The 17,986-nt window shown below is 41.4% G+C and overlaps 1 protein-coding gene across 2 annotated transcripts in view; it reads left to right on the top strand.

Moving 5' to 3' along the window:
* BRWD1 (bromodomain and WD repeat domain containing 1) overlaps positions 1 to 17,743 on the top strand; it is a 108,145-nt gene extending 90,402 nt beyond the window's left edge. For both annotated transcript variants that reach the window (XM_059392358.1, XM_059392357.1), the window contains exons 38-41: positions 3,881 to 4,104; positions 5,588 to 5,752; positions 7,906 to 8,817; positions 9,721 to 17,743. In XM_059392358.1, coding sequence (XP_059248341.1) covers positions 3,881 to 4,104; positions 5,588 to 5,752; positions 7,906 to 8,817; positions 9,721 to 10,823 — 2,404 coding nt within the window. In that variant the 3' untranslated portion in view covers positions 10,824 to 17,743. The remainder of the gene's footprint in view (positions 1 to 3,880; positions 4,105 to 5,587; positions 5,753 to 7,905; positions 8,818 to 9,720) is intronic.
* Positions 17,744 to 17,986: the final 243 nt, after the last annotated feature.

Here is a 17,986-nt window from a genome sequence, read left to right as displayed (position 1 = left end):
TCAGATTCATACCGTTCTCTTAAGAAGTGTGTTCTAGTTTAGCTCCCTCCCTCCCTTTTTTGTGTTGTTATTGTCAGTTTACATCCTTACATGCTATGGCTTAGCTAGTTTTCTTTAAAATTGCTTAAGAAAAGAAAAGAAATCATTGATACTGTTAATTATATTTACCTATGTGATTACCTTTCCCAGTAGTTTTTATTTTTTGTGTGGAGTGAGTACCCTCTGGTGTCCTTTCTTTGCAGCCCGATGTCCTTTAGTGTGTCTTTCTAAGGTGGGTGTGCTAGCAGTTCATTCTGACCGGTTTTTGTTTGACACTAGTTTTGCTGGATGTAGAATTCCTAGTTGTCGGTGCTTGTTCCCCGCCACCCCCGCATTTGGAGTATCGCCTTCCACTGCCTGCTGACCTCTGTCTGTTTCCCATGAGAGGTCCGCTCTAATCCCGCTACTGACGGTCCCTCCCTGGTACACACGGAAGGGTTTTTCTCTTGCTGCTTTCAAAATTCTGTCTTCGTTTTGCACCCGACTATCGTTGTTTGTAGGCATTTTTCCAGCTTTCTAGAGGAATGTTTTTCATCAAATCTGGGTGGTTTCTGGCCATTACTCAAATATCTCCTGCCTTTCCCCTCTCATCTGGGGACTCCTACTGTACATATGCGGATATGGTGGATGGTGTCCCACAGGCCTCTGAGGTTCTCTCCATTTTCCCTTCTCTTCCTGTTCTTCAGATGGGATAGCACGCACCTACCAAGGTCTCCGATTCCTGTACCAGCTCACAGACACAGCTGAGCCTGTCTTCTGAATATCTGTTTTAGTTTATTGTGCTTTTCAACTCCAGAATGTTTGTTTTTTTGTAATTTCTATGTCTTCATCGATATTCTTGTCATCTTGCTTTTATTCTGTAAACATTATTTCATTTAAATACCTTTAGTTCAACCTCTGGGTCCTTTCAGAGACTGTTTCTGTTGCCTGCTTTTTTACCTCTGTGTGGGCGAACTTCCTTGACTCTTGATAGGCCTTGTACTGTTTTGTTGGACACAGTACATACTTAATAAAATAATGTTGCCATTCTGGAAATACCATCTCTTTGGGTTTTCTTGTTGCTGTTTGTTCATGTATTATAGAAACTCTGGATTCTGATCCTTCTCCCTCACTGATGGTGCTTGTTGCTGGTTTTATTTAGTGAGTTGCCTAAACCAGTTCTGTAGTCTGTCTTTTCTGGTGTTAAGCCACTGAAATCCGCTTATTATTATTTTTAAAATTTTTATTTATTTATTTGCCAGAGAGAATGAGAGCGAGTGAGCACAAGCAGGGGAAATGGCAGGCAAAGGGAGAAGCAGGCCCCCTGCTGAGCAAGGAGCCGGATGCAGGACTCCATCCCAGGAACCTAGGATCATGAGCTGACCCCAAGGCAGATGCTTAACTCACTGAGCCACCCAGGCACCCCTGAAATCTGCTTTTTAAAAATTAAAAAAGAAATTGGCTGGGGGTGGGGTGTCTTCCTGGATGTCTCCCTCTGACTTAGCATAGCTCAGTGGTCAAAAATTTGTGTTCACACACAAAACTCCAGTCAGTTTTTTTCTTAGATTCAGAAGGTTTTCTTGAATAAATGCTTTTTAATTTGTTAAGTGCCTGTGATTACCTTCCAGAGTTGTGAAATGACTTTTTCGGATGATTTGCCAGTTTTATCTTTGCTTTTTGGGTGAGAGGGTTTGCCAGAGTCTCCCTTGCATCCCTGCCCCCTCGTTTAGGCTGACGGCTGCCTTGAAACAGGGAAACGCGTGCTCCTTCAGTGAGTGGGTTTGGCCTGTTGAGCTGCGTTGCAGCCTGTCATTCCGGGATGTGCATTACGAAGTGGACGGTGTGAGTCCTCCCTGCCCCCCCCCCCACCCGTCCCCCAACTCTTAATTTTGAAATAATTTTGGAATTACAGAAAAGCTGAAGAATAATCGAAAGAACTCCTTTATACCCCTTGCTTGGACTCCCCAGTTTTTCATAGTATGTCACATTTGCTTTATCATTGCTTTATCTTGTTGTGAGGTTTTTTTTTTTTTTCTAAATTGTTCAAAAAAATGTTTCTGACATCCTATTCCTTTACTCCTAAATACTTAGTGTGGATTTGCTAAAAAATAAATACATAAATAAGGTTCTAACCATACCTTATTGCATCTCTACCATTGACCCAATAACGTCCTTAGGGCAAATTTTTTTTTTTCCAATCTAGACCCAAAGGAGGATCTTGCATTGCATATATATGGATACATATGTTTCTTAGTCTGTTGTTTAAAAGAATACTAACTCATTTAATCCTCACGTGATCCTATTTTCAGGTTTGTTTTTGTTTTTGTTTTTTTAAGTAAATTTCTACATGCAATGAAGGGTTCAGATTCACATCCCTGAGATCAAAAGTCCTAGGGTCCACTGACTGGGCCAGCCAGGTGCCCCTCTTTAGTCTTAATCAGGAATTTTAATTTCATCCTTTGTCTTCTTAATTGACATTTTTGGAGAGTATGGGCCATTTATTTTATAAAATGAACCTCAGTTTGGGTTTTTCGGTTATTGTAGGAGTTTAATTTAAAAAAAAATCCTTTCTTTTTGAGCCAATGAAAAGTCAGGATGAAAAGGAAGCAGTCTTAATCCGTAGGTATTTATCACTTTGTTTTCTGTTTTAAAATGAAGTGTATGATGAGTATGAGCATGTAACTATTTCTTTTTATATTTATTGGTCTGTCCCTCAGTTGATAGTAATGGAAGTTTAATATTTTGACATAAGAAGCTTGAAATTTCCTGATGATGACAAAACAGCTGCTGCTTTTTTTTTTTTTTAAGATTTATTTATTTGGCAGACAGAGATCACAAGTAGGCAGAGAGACAGGCAGAGAGAGGAGGAAGCAGGCTCCCTGCTGAGCAGAGAGCCTGATGTGGGGCTGGATCCCAGGACCCCAGGATCATGACCTGCGCTGAAGGCAGAGACTTTAATGCATTGAGCCACCCAGGTGGCCCAAAACAGCTGCTGCTTTAAAGAACCTTGTGGTTGAGGCACCTGGGTGGCTCAGTGGGTTAAGTCTCTGCCTTCAGCTCAGGTCATGATCTCGGGGTCCTAGGATCCAGCCCCGCATCAGACACTCTGCTCAGCAAGGAGCCTGCTTCTCTCTCTCTCTGCCTGCTTGTCATCTCTGTCTGTCAAATAAATAAAATCTTAAAAAAAAAAAAAAAAAAAAAAGAACCTTGTGGTTATTTTTAAGCTCAGATTAGATATTCTTAAAAGCTGCTCTGTCTTGTTTTAAACAAAAATAGGATTATTCAAGATGAATATTAAACCCGGATCTGTAATTTAAAAACCAAAGACTGTATTGTCCTAAACTTCTACTTTTTCTTCATAATCCATGGCTCAGGTACGCAGCATAGTGAACTCGTTGGTACTTAGAAGTGAGTGGATTGGTGTTAGAAAAAACTATCTTGTTCTGATCTTTTTTTTTTTTTTTTGCCTCTGTTCTTACTGTTTAGGTTTTGTTGCTTTCTCTTCTTAATCTTATGCTGTAGTTTAGGAACAGATAGACAAGAGAGAAAATTGTGTTTTACTGATACTCAGTTTTGTATTATGAATGAATGCCTGTATTACATGAACATTGGCTTTTATTCCAAAGAACTTTGACATTTAGTCTGATTCTCTGTTCATAACTCTGCTACTTGGATCATTTGTTCATTACTCCAGTTTGGAATAAAATTATGTACAATTTAGAATAAGAATATTCGTAGTAATCCATGTCGGAATAAGATGTTAACAATGAATATTTCAGTGTTTCAATCATAAAATTATTCTCAGATTAAGTAAGTCTTGGTTTAATTAAATTTTGTTTTCTTTGTTCCCGTCTTTGACCAGAAATATCAAGCAGAAGCGGTTAAAATCTCAGACAAAAGTAATTCCTGAATTGGTAGGTTCTCCTACCCAGTCTACCTCCAGTAGGGCTGCTTACTCTGCGAGCCACAGGACAAGTGTTAGTGTCTCTTCAGGGGTGACGTCTGGTGACTCCTCGGATTCAACAGGATCGTCAGAAAGAAGGAGAAGTAGGCCTGTCACTCTGCATGATGGCTCCACGTTATCTGGTGAGACGGGAGCATTGTTAATTAACTGTCCATCACTCCTGTGTGTAGCACTGCCAGTTACTGTGCCTTCAGAGGAAGGAATAAATAAGACTGTCCTAACAGTTGAGGAAATTGTATTCAAAAGAGTCAAAAGTAACAAAATTGCAGCAGTTACTATATGTTTGATAAGTGCTAGTCTTTGCAAATGGTGCAGTTGCATTCTATGCAAACTTGAATCTTCTCTATTTTAAATAATGGGATATAAATATCACACTTAATATACAAAATAAGATGCTTTTTTTTCTTCTTTTTTTAAAAAAACACATCATTATCATCATCATGTTAGCCTAGTAAATTCCAAGCTGCTTATGGTTCTTGGCTCTTTGGTAGTGTAACCAAAGCTAATCCTAAACCTTTTTTAGCACTGTGGGAATGAGGCTGTGGTGGGTGTATACTTCCCTGTTGCTCTGAGTGATTTTGATGACTAATTACTATGACTTAAAATAATAGGACCAAAGAGGTAGAATGCAGTGTAGAGTGGCAAGCCTTGCAGAAGAATTTGGATTATTTATTTGGGTCCCTGGATGAGTAAGGGAATCACATGATGAATTCTGTTTCAGGAAGATCAGTCAGTTTGGCAGTAATATGCAGGGAAAGGGAAGAATCTAGAAACCTAGTCAGTGTGCTGGGAAGTGGACCGGAATAGAATAGGGACAGGCAGAATGGCAAATGGCAGAGCAGTTTCAGAGACAGAAACACAACTTGGTGACTCGTGTCCTAACGCAGCCACTTTAACACAGAGTTGGGGTTGTATTTGTGGAGCAAAATTTTATCTTTTAGCAACATGCTCCCACTCACTTTGATGAAACTTTCGCTCTGTGATACGTTTGTAAGGATGGAGTAGACGAAAGCGGGAAGCTTCTCTGGGCCGTGTTCGCACTGGAGCGCGCACTCACTCAGTGAGGTCGATGGGGACAAGTGACATGTACTCTTCAAGTCATTTATCTTGTTTGTTTCTGTCCTTCCCTCCCCCTTTGCAGTGGAACAGGTCGAAATGGCTCTTGAGCTGAAAGCACGTGTGGTTCCACTGTGCTCTTACAGGGTTTACTACTAGCACAAGGCCTGTCGGTGGACACACTGTCCACTGTCCACACAGTGTGTCCACTGACATGGGACTACACAGCAGTTGTCTATCCTGAAGGAAATACCGGTCTCAGGACAGAAGTGGATGGGGGCTAATTACATTTCTAAATGGAAGTTTAAGGAATACGTAAACTGTATTTACTGAATCCAATCCAGGATTCAATATGGTCCTTGCAGAGAAAAAACTGAATTTGGAATGCTGATGACATACTTTTTAATGCCAGAATTTTATGACCTGTTCTTTGAAACAGTTTTTAAAAACATAATCTCCTCTAAGTATTTTGAGAATCTGCTTTTAGCTTGTTGTTATGAAACAGAGAGAATATGTGTGACGAACTGGTGATGCTTTATTTTTTCTTAGAAAGTGAAATGGAAGATTCCTTAGGTACCTCTTCATCTTCAGCTTCTAATAGTTCAGAGGAAAGCAAAGAGAGGTCAAGACCGCGTGAAGCTTCCTTACGTAGTGGGCTGGCCAGAAGCAGTAGTCTCAGGGTGACAAGAACCAGAGCTGCTCAGAGGAAAAGTGGTAAGACACTCAGTGGTTGGTACTTTGGAGGAGTGTTTATCAAGGGAATCCCTAAGTTAAGCATAGAATGGTTTATTGTTTTAATGTATCTACACATATGGTTAAAGGTCTTTTTTAGATTTTTTTTTTTAAGATTTTATTTATTTGCCAGAGAGAGAAAGGAAGAGAGCGAGCATAAGCAAGGGGAGAAGCAGGCTCCTTGTCGAGCAATAAGCCTGATGAGGGACTCGATCCCAAGACCCTGAGATCATGACCTGAACTGAAGGCACATGCTTAAACTTGCTGAGCCACCCAGGTGTCCCACCATTTTAGATTTTTCTAAAAATTGTGATAGAATTGACACATACAACATTATATTTCCGGGGTACAACATAATGATTTGGTATTTGTATGTACTGCAGAATGATCACAATAATACAGTTACAGTCAGTTATTATACATAGTTAAAGTTTTTCTTTATTTCTGGTGAAGAGGACTTTTAAGATTCACTCTTAGAAGCTGTCAGATATGCAGGAGCACTAGCTGTGGTCATCATGCTGTACATTGCATCCCTGTGTCTTATAACTGGAAGTTCGTGTCTTTGATCTCCTTCACCACTCCTCCCCCACCAGATCTGCTCTCTGATCAGTGAGCTTGGTTCTTAGTTTGTTTTGGTTATTTTGTGTGTTAGGTTCCACATACAAGTGCAATTATACAGTATTTGTCTATCTCTGTCGACTTACTTTGCTTAGTATGAATACCTTCAAGGTCTATCCTTGTTGTCACAAATATTCCATTTTTTAACGACCGAATAAAACTCTGTTGTAGAGATACACCACATTATCTCTTCCATTCATCCGCCAATGGGTGCCTTGGTTGTTTCCTTATCTTGGCTTTTGTAAATAATGCTGTAGTGAAATTGGGGTGTGGATACCTTTTTAAGTTAGTGGTTCATTTTCTTTAGATAAGTACCTAGTAGTGCAGTTGTGGGATCATAGGGCAGTTACAGTTTTAACCTTCTGAGGACCCTCTGTACTTTTTTCCACAGTGCCTGCCTCAGCTAGCATTCCCAGGAGCAGTGCATGAGGGTTCCCCTTTCTCTGCATTCTCGCCAACATCTGTTGTTCCTGTGTAATTTTATCTGTTCTGACAGGTGTGAGATGACATCTCACTGTGGTTTTGATTTGCATTTCCCTTATTGGTGGTGTTGAATATCTTTTCGCATTCTTTTGCCCATTATTTGTGAGCCATATTTTGAAAAATGTCTACTCATTTTTTAATCAGATTGCATTTTAAAAAATGTCTCTGCATTTTTTAATCAGATTGTTTTTTGCTGATGAACTGTATGAGGTCTTTAAATATTTTGAACAGTTAACTCCTTATCATATACATGATTTGCATGTATCAGTAGGTTGCCTTTTTATTTTGTTGATGATTTCTTTTGCTGTGCAGAAGCTTTTAGTTTGATGTAGTCCCACTTGTTAATTCTTGGGTTTATTGCCTTTACTTTTGGTGTCAGATCAAAAAAAAAACCATCATTGGCAAGATCAGTGTTAAGGAGCTTAGACCAACCCTGTGTTTTCTTTTAGGAGAGTTTATGGTTTCAGATCTTACATTCAAGTCTTTAATCCATTTTTATGTTAATTTTTTGTGTATGTGTAAGATAGTAATCTCATTTCATGTTTTTGCTGGTCGGCTGCTGGGTTTCCCCAGCACTGTTTGTTCAAGAGACTGTCCTTCGTTGTATATTCTTGCCTCTTCTCTTGTAAATTAATTGACTGTGTAGGTGTGGGTTTATTCTGGGCTCTCTTCTGTTTCATCCTTAGGGCTGTTTTTTTGTTTCTGTTTTTTATTTTGTTGTGGTTTGGGGTTTTTTTGGGAGTGGAGGATGCATGATCGAGGGTGAGAGGGAGAGAATCTTAAGCAGGCTCCACACCCAGCACAAGGCAGGGCTGGGTCTCTCAACCCTGAGATCATGACCTGGGCTGAAATCAAGAGTCAGACAGTTAACTTGATACACCCAGGCACCCCCATCCTTAGGGCTTTTTAGATCTAGACGGGAAATCTGTTTTGGCATTAAAAGGTAGGGAACATCTGTTCTAAAATAATAAATTTTTTAAAAAAATGTTGAAATAAGGAAGACTTTCCTAATCTTATTGCTACTTTATTTCTAGGTCCAGTTTCTTTAGAGAACGGATGTGGCAGGAAAGCCACTCGAAAGAGAGTCTATTTAAGTGACTCTGATAACAATTCAGTGGAGACCCGTGAAAGTCTAAAAGCCAAGGCTGGAAATAACCGAAAAGTGCTACGAAAGTGTGCTGCCGTGGCTGCCAATAAGATAAAGCTCATGAGTGATGTAGAGGAGAACTCTAGCTCTGAAAGTGTCTGTTCTGGCCGTAAGTTGCCTCACCGTAATGCTTCTGCTGTGGCTAGAAAAAAATTACTACATAATTCCGAAGATGATCAGAGCTTAAAGTCTGAAATTGAAGAAGAGGAACTAAAAGACCGAAATCAGCCATTACCACTGTTCAGTTCTCATGCTGCCCAGAATACTGTGAATGAGTCTGAAAATGGGGATTCAGAGTCAGAAAGTGATTTGCGAGTAGCCCGCAAGAATTGGCATGCTAATGGGTATAAGTCGCATGCTCCAGCAACTTCTAAAACTAAATTCCTGAAAATAGAGTCTTCTGATGAAGACTCTAAAAGTCATGATTCCGATAATGTACATAATAGAACTGCTGGTCCATCCACCTCTGGGCAGAAACTTAAGGCAGAGAGCATCTCAGAGGAAGAGGAGGAAGCAGATTCTGAACCAAGAAAGTATGCTGGTAGGAAATACAACACAGGTCGCAAGAATCTTACTTTCCTTAAAAAAGCAAAGATCTTCAGTGATTCAGAGGACTCGGAATCTGAAGAGCAAGATCGAGAAGGTGGCAGCTACCACAGAATGGAAATGAACCTGGTTAGAGGGGGTTCGAAGTGTGAACCCACTGCCGGGTCCCAGTGTTTCTCAGATCATGTATCTGAGACTGATTTGGATTCAGATGATGACAATACAAAAGGAAAACCAAACAATTTTATGAAAGGTAATTCATAATATGTAATCTTGGCTTACTGGCGTGTTCTCACTGTTCTTCTCTCCTTAGAGCTTTGTTTTTTTGTTCCCCCCATGAAACTTCTCTTCACCGGTGATTTTCTGTCCATCGCATGCGTTCTCCGTCTGTTCTGTGCATCCCTGATGTTCTGTGTGCACGCATAACTGGTTGCCAAACATGTTTAGTTTTATTCACATAACAGGCAGTCTTGACCTTAACAGCTGTTTCTGGTGAGATTTCACTTCTTGTATTGGCTGTGGGTTTCAGGAAAGCAGAGGCAAGCACATTTATAAGCTGTGGTGTCAGTTTAAGAGGAGGAAAGAAAAGGGTAGGACTGTTTGCTTGGAAGGGATGCGTAAGACTGACAGCAGCAGCCCCCAGCAGAGTGCCCCCCCAGCTGGCCTGTGGGTCAGGAAATTGCTCTCCGAGCTTGACGTGTAGCGGCTCGTTGGGTCTGCATGTTTTCTGTGAGCCTGGCTGTCATTCTTGTCCACTTGCCTCAGAAGAACTCTGGAGCATGGGGGGGACCGCCTGTTGATTTAAGGGTGTATTCTTGGCAGGTGGCGGCCAAAGCGAAGATTAAGGGTGTTGGCGTGACTTCAGTGTTGTGAAGTGGAAAAGTTTCAGGGAGGCCGAGGGTCAGTGATGAGTTTGCGTTCGCTAGGGCACGAGTGCGGAGAAGTTAGTGTGTATTCGTGTAAATAAAACGTCTGTGTGCGGTGTGTTGTGTCTGTGTGTCGCAGGGCCCGGGGCGGCGGCGCTGGCAGCGCGCTGGGCCGGTGACCGGTGCTGCGGCCGGGGAATGCCAGCTCCGCTGGCCTGGAGTGACGGGCAGGGATCCCTGCGCACGCGCCCCTGCGGATTCACAGGATGCTCTTCGTTTTTAATTCGTAGATCCCGCGTCGCAGGACCATGGGCAAAGCAGGAAGGCTTCCAGGAAAAGGGTCTGTTCCAGTGACTCGGACAGCCGTTCGAAGGCTAAGAAGGCCTCAAAAGCCAAAACGGGTCTCCTCAGGACTCGGCGAAGACGGGCGCCCGCCGCTGCCGGTAAGACCAAGCTCGGGAGTGACGCGGAGGACGTCCGCGTAGACGGCGCGCGCCCCAGGAGCAGAAACGGCCGGAGAAAGCCCCTCGCTGCCGCCCGCGCGCCCGCTGGGAAGACGGCGAGCGGCTCCGAGGGAGACGGCGGCCGGCCAGGGCCCAGCGAGCCGCGCGCCGGCGACCGTCCGTCTCCCCGCGGCGACTCGGGCTCCGACGGGCTGCCGAGCGCCGAGCCCAGGAGCAGGCGCGGGAGCCCCGGGGCCGACGCTGCGCCCTCGCACGCCGGGAGTTGCTCGGCCGGGGCTTCGGCGGAGCCGTGGCCAAGCCACGTGCCCGGGGGAGAGGCGGGTGCGCCGGGCCGCGCGGGGGCCGCTCTGGCGCAGAAGGCGAGCGCCGAGAACGCCTTTGAGGACGACCTGAACTACGGGCTGCGCCGGTGGAACGGCCGGCGGCTCCGGACCTACGGGAAGGCGCCGTGCAGCTCGACCAAGGCGCTGCGGGCGGCGCAGGCAGCGGCCGAGGCCGACGCGCAGAGGAAGAGGCTGCGGCCCGAGCCCGACCGCGGCCCGCCGGCGGCGGCGGCGGCGGCGGCGCCCGGAGGCGGCCCCGGGTCCGACTCCGAGTTGGCGTCTGTGACTGAATCCGACGTGGACTGTGCCGGTGACGCGAAAGCCAAAAAGAGGAAAACGAGAGGAAAAGCAAAAGCGGCGAGAAAAGGTAAAGCTTGTGCCGCGGCCGCAGCTCGAGGCGCGAGGCGGCAGAGACAGAGCAAACGGCCTAGGCTGAGTGTGGACGATAACGACTGGGAGGACTTGGACTATGCACAATCGAAAAGAGGTCTTCGACGTTCGAAAATCAAAACGAGAAATCAGGGCAGAAGGACCGTGAGATACCATGATGGGGATGATGACAGAAGCTTAGAAAATGTGTTGGATTTGGATGATTGCACCTTATGACCTTGACAGAAAGCCAGTTCATTGAAAGAGGAAATGGACTGGAATTTATGGTGAAAGTTGGTTGTTGAAATTATTTTTTGTCCTACAATTCAGGGAATATATTTATATTTTTCTATGAAAAGTTATGAATGTGACTAAATCATGACTGTTATCTTTATTTGCACTTGCTTGCCTTTGTAGCAGCGCTCAGCACAGGTGCCAAAATATGCTTCATTTTGGGGGCAGATCTACTTTGACAGTATTTAACTACAGATAGCAAGAATTTGAACTCTGTTCAACACTAGACATCCTGGTTATCGAAACCGATAAGCATTACTTTCATGGTAGCAAGTGTCACGCAGTTACTTCCTGAACCCGTCAAGAGGTGGTAGTTTCTAACCCCTTTCCTGTTGTAGTCGAACAGTTTCACGTGGCCAATGTTTACAGATTCTTCATACATATTATGTGCATACTGACATTATAATCATGGGAGGTGTAACCATGATTAGTAGGCGAGGTACCTACCACTCCTCCCCCCCCCCCCCCCTTCCCCTGGCTACTTGAGCAGAATGCATTATACTAGATTTGGTCATTTTCATTGAAATGGTTTCTTTCCAAATGCTGTTGGGTCTTTTTTCTCTTTTTCTTTATTTTTAAGGAAAACGTCATCACTTTTATTTTATAAACTTGAATTTATAAAGTGCTGGTAAATTATTTTTTAAAATGTTTTGATTGTATATTTTAAACCTCTAAGGCCCAGACCATAGTCCTAGCATTTTCTTTTCAATTGTGCACTAACAGAATGCTATATAATTTGTCTTTTCAAGATCTCCTGGTTTCTGTGTAAGGGATTTAACCAAAATCTTGGTCTTCCATAGTCTTACTCTGTGAAATAGAGGAGTTTGTGTGCCTTAGATTTAGGAAAAGTGTGTTCTTTAATAGAGTGTACAGGGCCAAGAGAGTATTTAAATTATATGTAGTTTCCCCTCCTTTCCACTGAGATTGTAGAGTTGTTTTGTTAAGAGTGCAATCACAAATCTCATTTATGTAGGAAAACAGTTAAACGTCATTCTCTGTCTCTTTGTTTTAGCTTACTGCTGCCATGTGCAATCCCAGGTGTTCTTTGCGGGGGCAACTAAGTGTATCTTTACTAGTGACCTCTAGTTTAAATCTAAGAAACTGTCATGTGTTGTGGGAAAATAATTTTGAAATCCATTTAAAGTGAAACTTCTATCACATCATCAAATACATAAATAAGTACACTTATTTTCGAGCCAAATATTTTTGCTTGATAGGTTGTGCTACTCCATACAGTGTCGGTGGCCATTCCTAGCTTGTTTGTGCCTGAAGATGGACTTGATTCAAATGGTTTACATATTTTGTAGCGAAGGAGTATGTTACAGTACTCCCACCTTTGTTATTTATTGGCCCTGTGTTTGGTTCCAGACAAAATTAACGTTTTTCTCCTGTGTATCCTAAAGGGTGGCAGGTATGGAAAAGCATCAGACTCTGGTTCAGTGTTAGAGAATGTTCTTAAGTGTTGTTACTTTTCAGTTATCTGTTCATTCGACATGGTAGAAGGTACTTTGATGTAAGGGGAAGGATATTTTTGGACATTACCCAGTTGCGGTAGGTGGGATAGACCTACCCATCCTTTGTTGTTGAGAGAGCTGTGATTACTTCAAAACTATGAAGCTCTTCTTATTAGAGTTCATGTTGAGTATATGGTAGAGAGAGTGATTCAGGAGAATTGGCCTTGACTCTTGACCTGAAAACATTAATGGAATGTTCTTTACTTCCCTAGTTTTAAGCAATGGTGGTAGATGTCCTATCCATTAATTTATTTAAACTCTTCTAAAGCTTCTCAGTTTTATATCTATTCTCAGGGTTATAACTCCATGTTTACCATCATCTGCAAAAAGGTACCAAAAAAATCCATAAATACAAATATAGAATATGTTCATAAATACATAAATTCTTTTGGTAGAATGAGACTTTGATCATTAGCCTTCATCAGTAGAACTATTCTTATCTTTTGGACTGAATTAATTGGTCATAGATTGGCTGGTCAACCAATTACTAATTTTTCTTTTTGTCTTAAACTGTTAGACCTTTGTGTATAGAAAGCAGTATTTGGGTTTCACCTGGAAAAAAAACAAACCAAGAATTTGGCCTCATGACTTTGAAGATATGGTTGACAGTGGTAGCTTCTCAAGTTCTGAAGTAAAACTAAGGGATTGTAGTGAGAATCACTTTTATGGGTTTTTTTGGTCATGGTGCTATTCCTAAGGTTAACTTTGAATATGTGACACACACTCCTAAGTACTTTAAGGAAAATTAATAAATAATTAATAGTTCAAAATGTTTACATTGAGCACTAGAACATGTTTGACTTTTTTTCTACTTCTCTTTATGCGAAATGCGCAGGGATTTAATGCACGGATGTACTTTAATGTGTTTGGGATCAGTTTGTATATACTTATGAAAAAAGACAAAAGCTTGCAGACTGAATGTGAACTGATCCGGAAGTAAGTGCTATAGTTTTTCATTGCACTTGAAGTCACTTAATGGTGTATATGAGCAACAACAAAAACTGCTGTGGTTGTATATGTTCAGGGTCCTATGAGTTTATTCATATATGGTTGAAAAAAAGGGCTGAGGTATTTAGATTTGAGTTTTGATTCATTTGAAAGACTATTAAGAAAAAAGATGTCAAACATTTAAGAAATAGGTGAGGTTTAAAAACATTTTTTTTTTTTTTTTAAATCAGACTTACTTTAAAAGGTATACCAACAATGTGTAGTAAGTTTTGAATAAAAGGGAAAGTGTATCCCATTTTCAGATAATTCTTAGGGCGGTCATTCTCCCTTTTTTATTTTAGGGGAATAATCTCTGATGACATTCGTTCTCAATTTAGTAATTATTTGGAAAGAATGATAAAGCATTTACTCACAGCTTCTAAGTTACAACACAAAAGTTTCTTTTAAATAGTACACAAAAATGGGGAGAAAGAACTTATGTTTGGGGAAAAGGCACTTCAAAACCTAGAATTGCAAATGAGAAGGTATGAAGCTAATAAAAATGCCATCTTGAAGGTATTATCGTCCAAAAATAAGAATAAGACTTGTCACTAAATCTTCACACTCCGTTTGTTGCTGACGTCTTAGATAAGAGTTCTGAGGACTGCCTTGGGTTCATACTACATTCCCTGTCCTTCTAGCCTTCTTTTCTTTAGAATAATCAGAACACAATTTGTTAATTTAATTGTATCATTTTAAAAACTATATTGAAAGGACTTCAATCTCTCATCAGTGCACATTGAATTTGATTGTGCCACCTGAGAAAAATGAGGTTTGTGTATCACTACAATGCAAGAATGTTGTTCACAGTGCTTACAGTATTTTTGGTTTTTCCTTTCTACTCAATTGCGTTGGGTTTTTTTGAGTAACTTCTAAATGGCTAGAACAGGTCTGTTTGCCTTGCCCTTTGTAGCTGAAATACCAGCTCCATCCTTTTCATCCGTGTTAAGTCAGCATATTTCCTTGATTCGGCATCTTGGAGTAGTCCACAAACACTTCAGTGTCTTACGTTGTATGGAAATTGTAGTTGAGTTATTTTCTGGTGTGATGTAGTCCCCCTCCCTGCGGGAGAACTCTCCGTTATTATGTAAGTCCATCTCTCAACTCCTGCTGTGGATAACAGGATGGAATAAAGGAGAAACCTTAAGAAATTTGCAACGTCACTGTTTAAAGACTGTCTCTAATTCTAGTATTTGGGAGCAAAGACCAAACCAAGTAAAATTGTCAACACTAGGGAGAAAATGGAACATTGTGGGAAAATCTAGTCCAAACTAGATTAGTAAGTGCTAATACCACTTGGTAGCTCAAAAGTTGTGAATGAATGGAGATTAAAGTGTAAAGACCTTAATGGTAAGGGCTGTGTTGTCCTTTCTCACTTTCTAATTGAGGTTTTTGTAGCTGTTTTCTTAAATTATAGATGTTGCCAAACAGTCCGTGGGGATTCTCAAAAGTTGGAAGGTTTTTACTAGTCACTAATAACCTGCCAAGCTAGTTCCTTAATACACTGTGAATTTGGTGGGAAAATATCAAGACTTTACCTGGTGTCTCCTTAAGCTTTGCTTGTATGGATCTGATGTAGGGAGTTTGGATGGGAGCCAGTTACAACATTGGGGTCTTACAAATCTGCAGGTCTGTCTCTGGCAGCATGTAAGTAACTGTAGAATATGTATCTATTTGTCCGACCAACTGACTGTTTCATTGAATTTAATTATCAGTGTTTGAGCATATTTTCTGGTCATGCTTTAGTTTTTAAGGTAAGTTTTATCATTTATGAAAACCTTTAATGGGATTCTGATTGACCTAAATGAAACAGGACAACCAGTTACAGTTTGCCTGGACTGCAGCAGCCGGCCTGGCCTCCAGGAGTAGTATTTAAAAGTTACTACCTTTTTTGATCAGTAGTTACATCATGAAACAATCTCATTTTTAATATACTGAAGGTAATTTTCGAAGTGTCAATCCATACTTAGTCCTCGGACGGTAGGCACACATTCAGTTCACCTGTGAAATTCTGACCATTTTCACTGGAGCCGGATGAAAAAAATCCCTGTTTTTTCACTCCCACACAAGGTCTCAGACTTTTTAAAATTAACTCATTGTCACAGCTCACGACTCAGTTATCATCTAGGAACCAGTTTTCTTTACCTTTTTAAAAGTCAATTACTAACTAAAAGAGTATAATAAATTTAATGTTGTTATCTTACCATCTTAAACAACTTCGAGCCTTCTAGCTGATTAATTCTATAAGGTCTGCAGTAGGCAGTCGATTTACCTTGCAACTCATCTTTACTCTTGAACAGCTCTATTTTTTCTCTCAAACCTCTGTCCTCTTGTGATTGCTTTCTCGGGCAGAATGCAGGGCCACCCTGTCATAGGAGCTGGGGGTCAGGGGAGGGGGTTGAAAGATGGGCCCCAAAGGGGTTGTCCTTGGATTGTTTGTGCCCTGCTGCTTTTCATTAGGGAAGTAATAAAGTAGATTGAAAACCAGGGTTAATGCCTGATACCTTATCCTGCCCAACAGTTTAAAATGCTCTCAGATCTCTTGGGGCACCTGGGTGGCCCAGCAGGTTAAACCTCTGCCTTCGGCTCAGGTCATGATCTCAGGGTCCTGGGATCGAGCCCCGCACTGGGCTCTCTGCTTGCAGGGAGCCTGCTTCCCTACCCCCTCTCTGCCTGCCTCTCTGCCTACTCGTGCTCTTTCTCTCTGTCAAATAAATAAAATCTTTTTAAAAAAATGCTCTGAGATCTTTTTCAAGAAGTTTATTAAACCCAGAAACCAGTATTGCACTGTACGTCAACAAAATTTAAAAGTTAAAAACTTCATTAGACAGGTACAGGATCTCTCAATTGATAGTTCACAGAGCTTTTATCAGATTTTTAGGGGGAAAAAAATGGCAGTAGCTATCACAAGTCTTGGACAGTTGCTGGTTAACAACTAGTTTTCTGGGGATGCGAGAAAGCCAGAGTGATGAGCTACGTTACCCGTCAGAGCCAAACAGAATTCTGTGGTTCCTATCACGGAGTGTGTTGAAGACTTGATAGACGCATTTATTCATCTGTTCAACTGTAAAAGTGACCAAGCTAGTGAAGAACAGCTCTTGATTCTGGAATCATTTCTGACAATCTCCTGACCTGATGTGGCCGTACTGTAGAAGCTGACTTTGCAGTGTTAACAGCTCCCCCAGAAAACAGGAAAGTGCTCAGCTCAGGGAGTTACAGAAAACACATAAAGAGGCTTTCCAGTGTATGGGGTCTTTTTTGGAACCTGTGCTTTGGAAGGAATGAATATCCATGATAAATGCTATTTGTGCCTTGAGATTTTGATCATTTCATTGCTTTTCAGTGAAGGGCAGACAAGGAATTTTTTTTTTTTTAAGATTTTTAAAATTTATTTGACAGATCACAAGTAGGCAGAGAGGCAGGCAGGGGGAAGGGGAAGCAGGCTCCCCGCTGAGCAGAGAGCCCAATGTGGGGCTCAATCCCAGGACCCCAAGATTACGACGTGAGCCAAAGGCGGAGGCTTAAACCACTGAGCCACCCAGACGCCCCAAAGGGCAGACAAGAAAGAAGGCATCTCAAACTAGTTCTGATGAAAGCCTTGCTCGAGAGGTTACGTTGATATGCAAACAAGGTTTCCGCTCTGGATTTACCACCAGCCACGACAACCAGTAATGTCCAGTACTTCAAAAATATGTGAAATAGGCTAGTACATGTTCATTCTAATTCAGACATGCTTTCATCTTTTTTCCATTTTCAAATTTGTTTTTAATATTCCACAATTAAAATGCTGATGAGATTAAAAATGTTCATGCTTCTACAGCAATGTGAAGTTTATTTTGGATCTAGGAAAACAGTTTTGTATTAAGTATCGTAATTGGAATAGGACTAGTCCTTAAAAGAGAGAAACTAGAGATAATTGCTTTGAATCAAAAGTATAATGTCTACATCCAAATTTCTATTCACCACAGACCATCTTAGAACACACAGTGATACAATTTCAAGTGGTTATACAGGTGAACTGTGATGGGTCCTATTACAGATGTAAATTTTTACTCTGTGGATGAGGTTTTTGCCAAATCCAAATGGGGAATCATTTATAGGAAAGCAGCAATCCCTCAAGCGCTCAGTAACTCCTCCAAATCACCTGACCAATACCATCTGGGACAGGAGGACTTGGGGATTGTACTGGTTAGTATTAAGTGACACAATCACAAATGTATTGTTAGAGCAGTGTCCTCCAAAAGTTATAAGCTTGTACCCTAACATATAAACTGGACTCCTCTCTAGCCCTGAATGATCCTGTATATATTTCTAAAAACTGTTTGTAGTTTTCTCAAGGCAAATAAAGCACTTTATAATTTACCAAGTTCTTAGTAATAAAATGAACACTGACTTACATGTATGCTTTTTTTTTTTTTTTAGTTTCCCACACTGTCACTCTTCTGTCTTTCTCAGAGTGCTTTTATCTTTATTCTGTGACCTTCCCATTTTAGGTCTAAGACTCGAGTTCCAGCTTCATCAGGTTGGAGTGGCTGTACACAAGTAGAATTGACTCCGTTACCCCCCATAGTTACATATTTGAAGTGCAGCTTTTCTTAAAGCACT

Source organism: Mustela nigripes, chromosome 2, assembly GCF_022355385.1.
Source record: "Mustela nigripes isolate SB6536 chromosome 2, MUSNIG.SB6536, whole genome shotgun sequence".
Lineage (NCBI taxonomy): Eukaryota > Metazoa > Chordata > Mammalia > Carnivora > Mustelidae > Mustela > Mustela nigripes.
The sequence above is the reverse complement of the archived record's forward strand: the minus strand, read 5'-3'. Positions and strand labels throughout refer to the sequence as shown.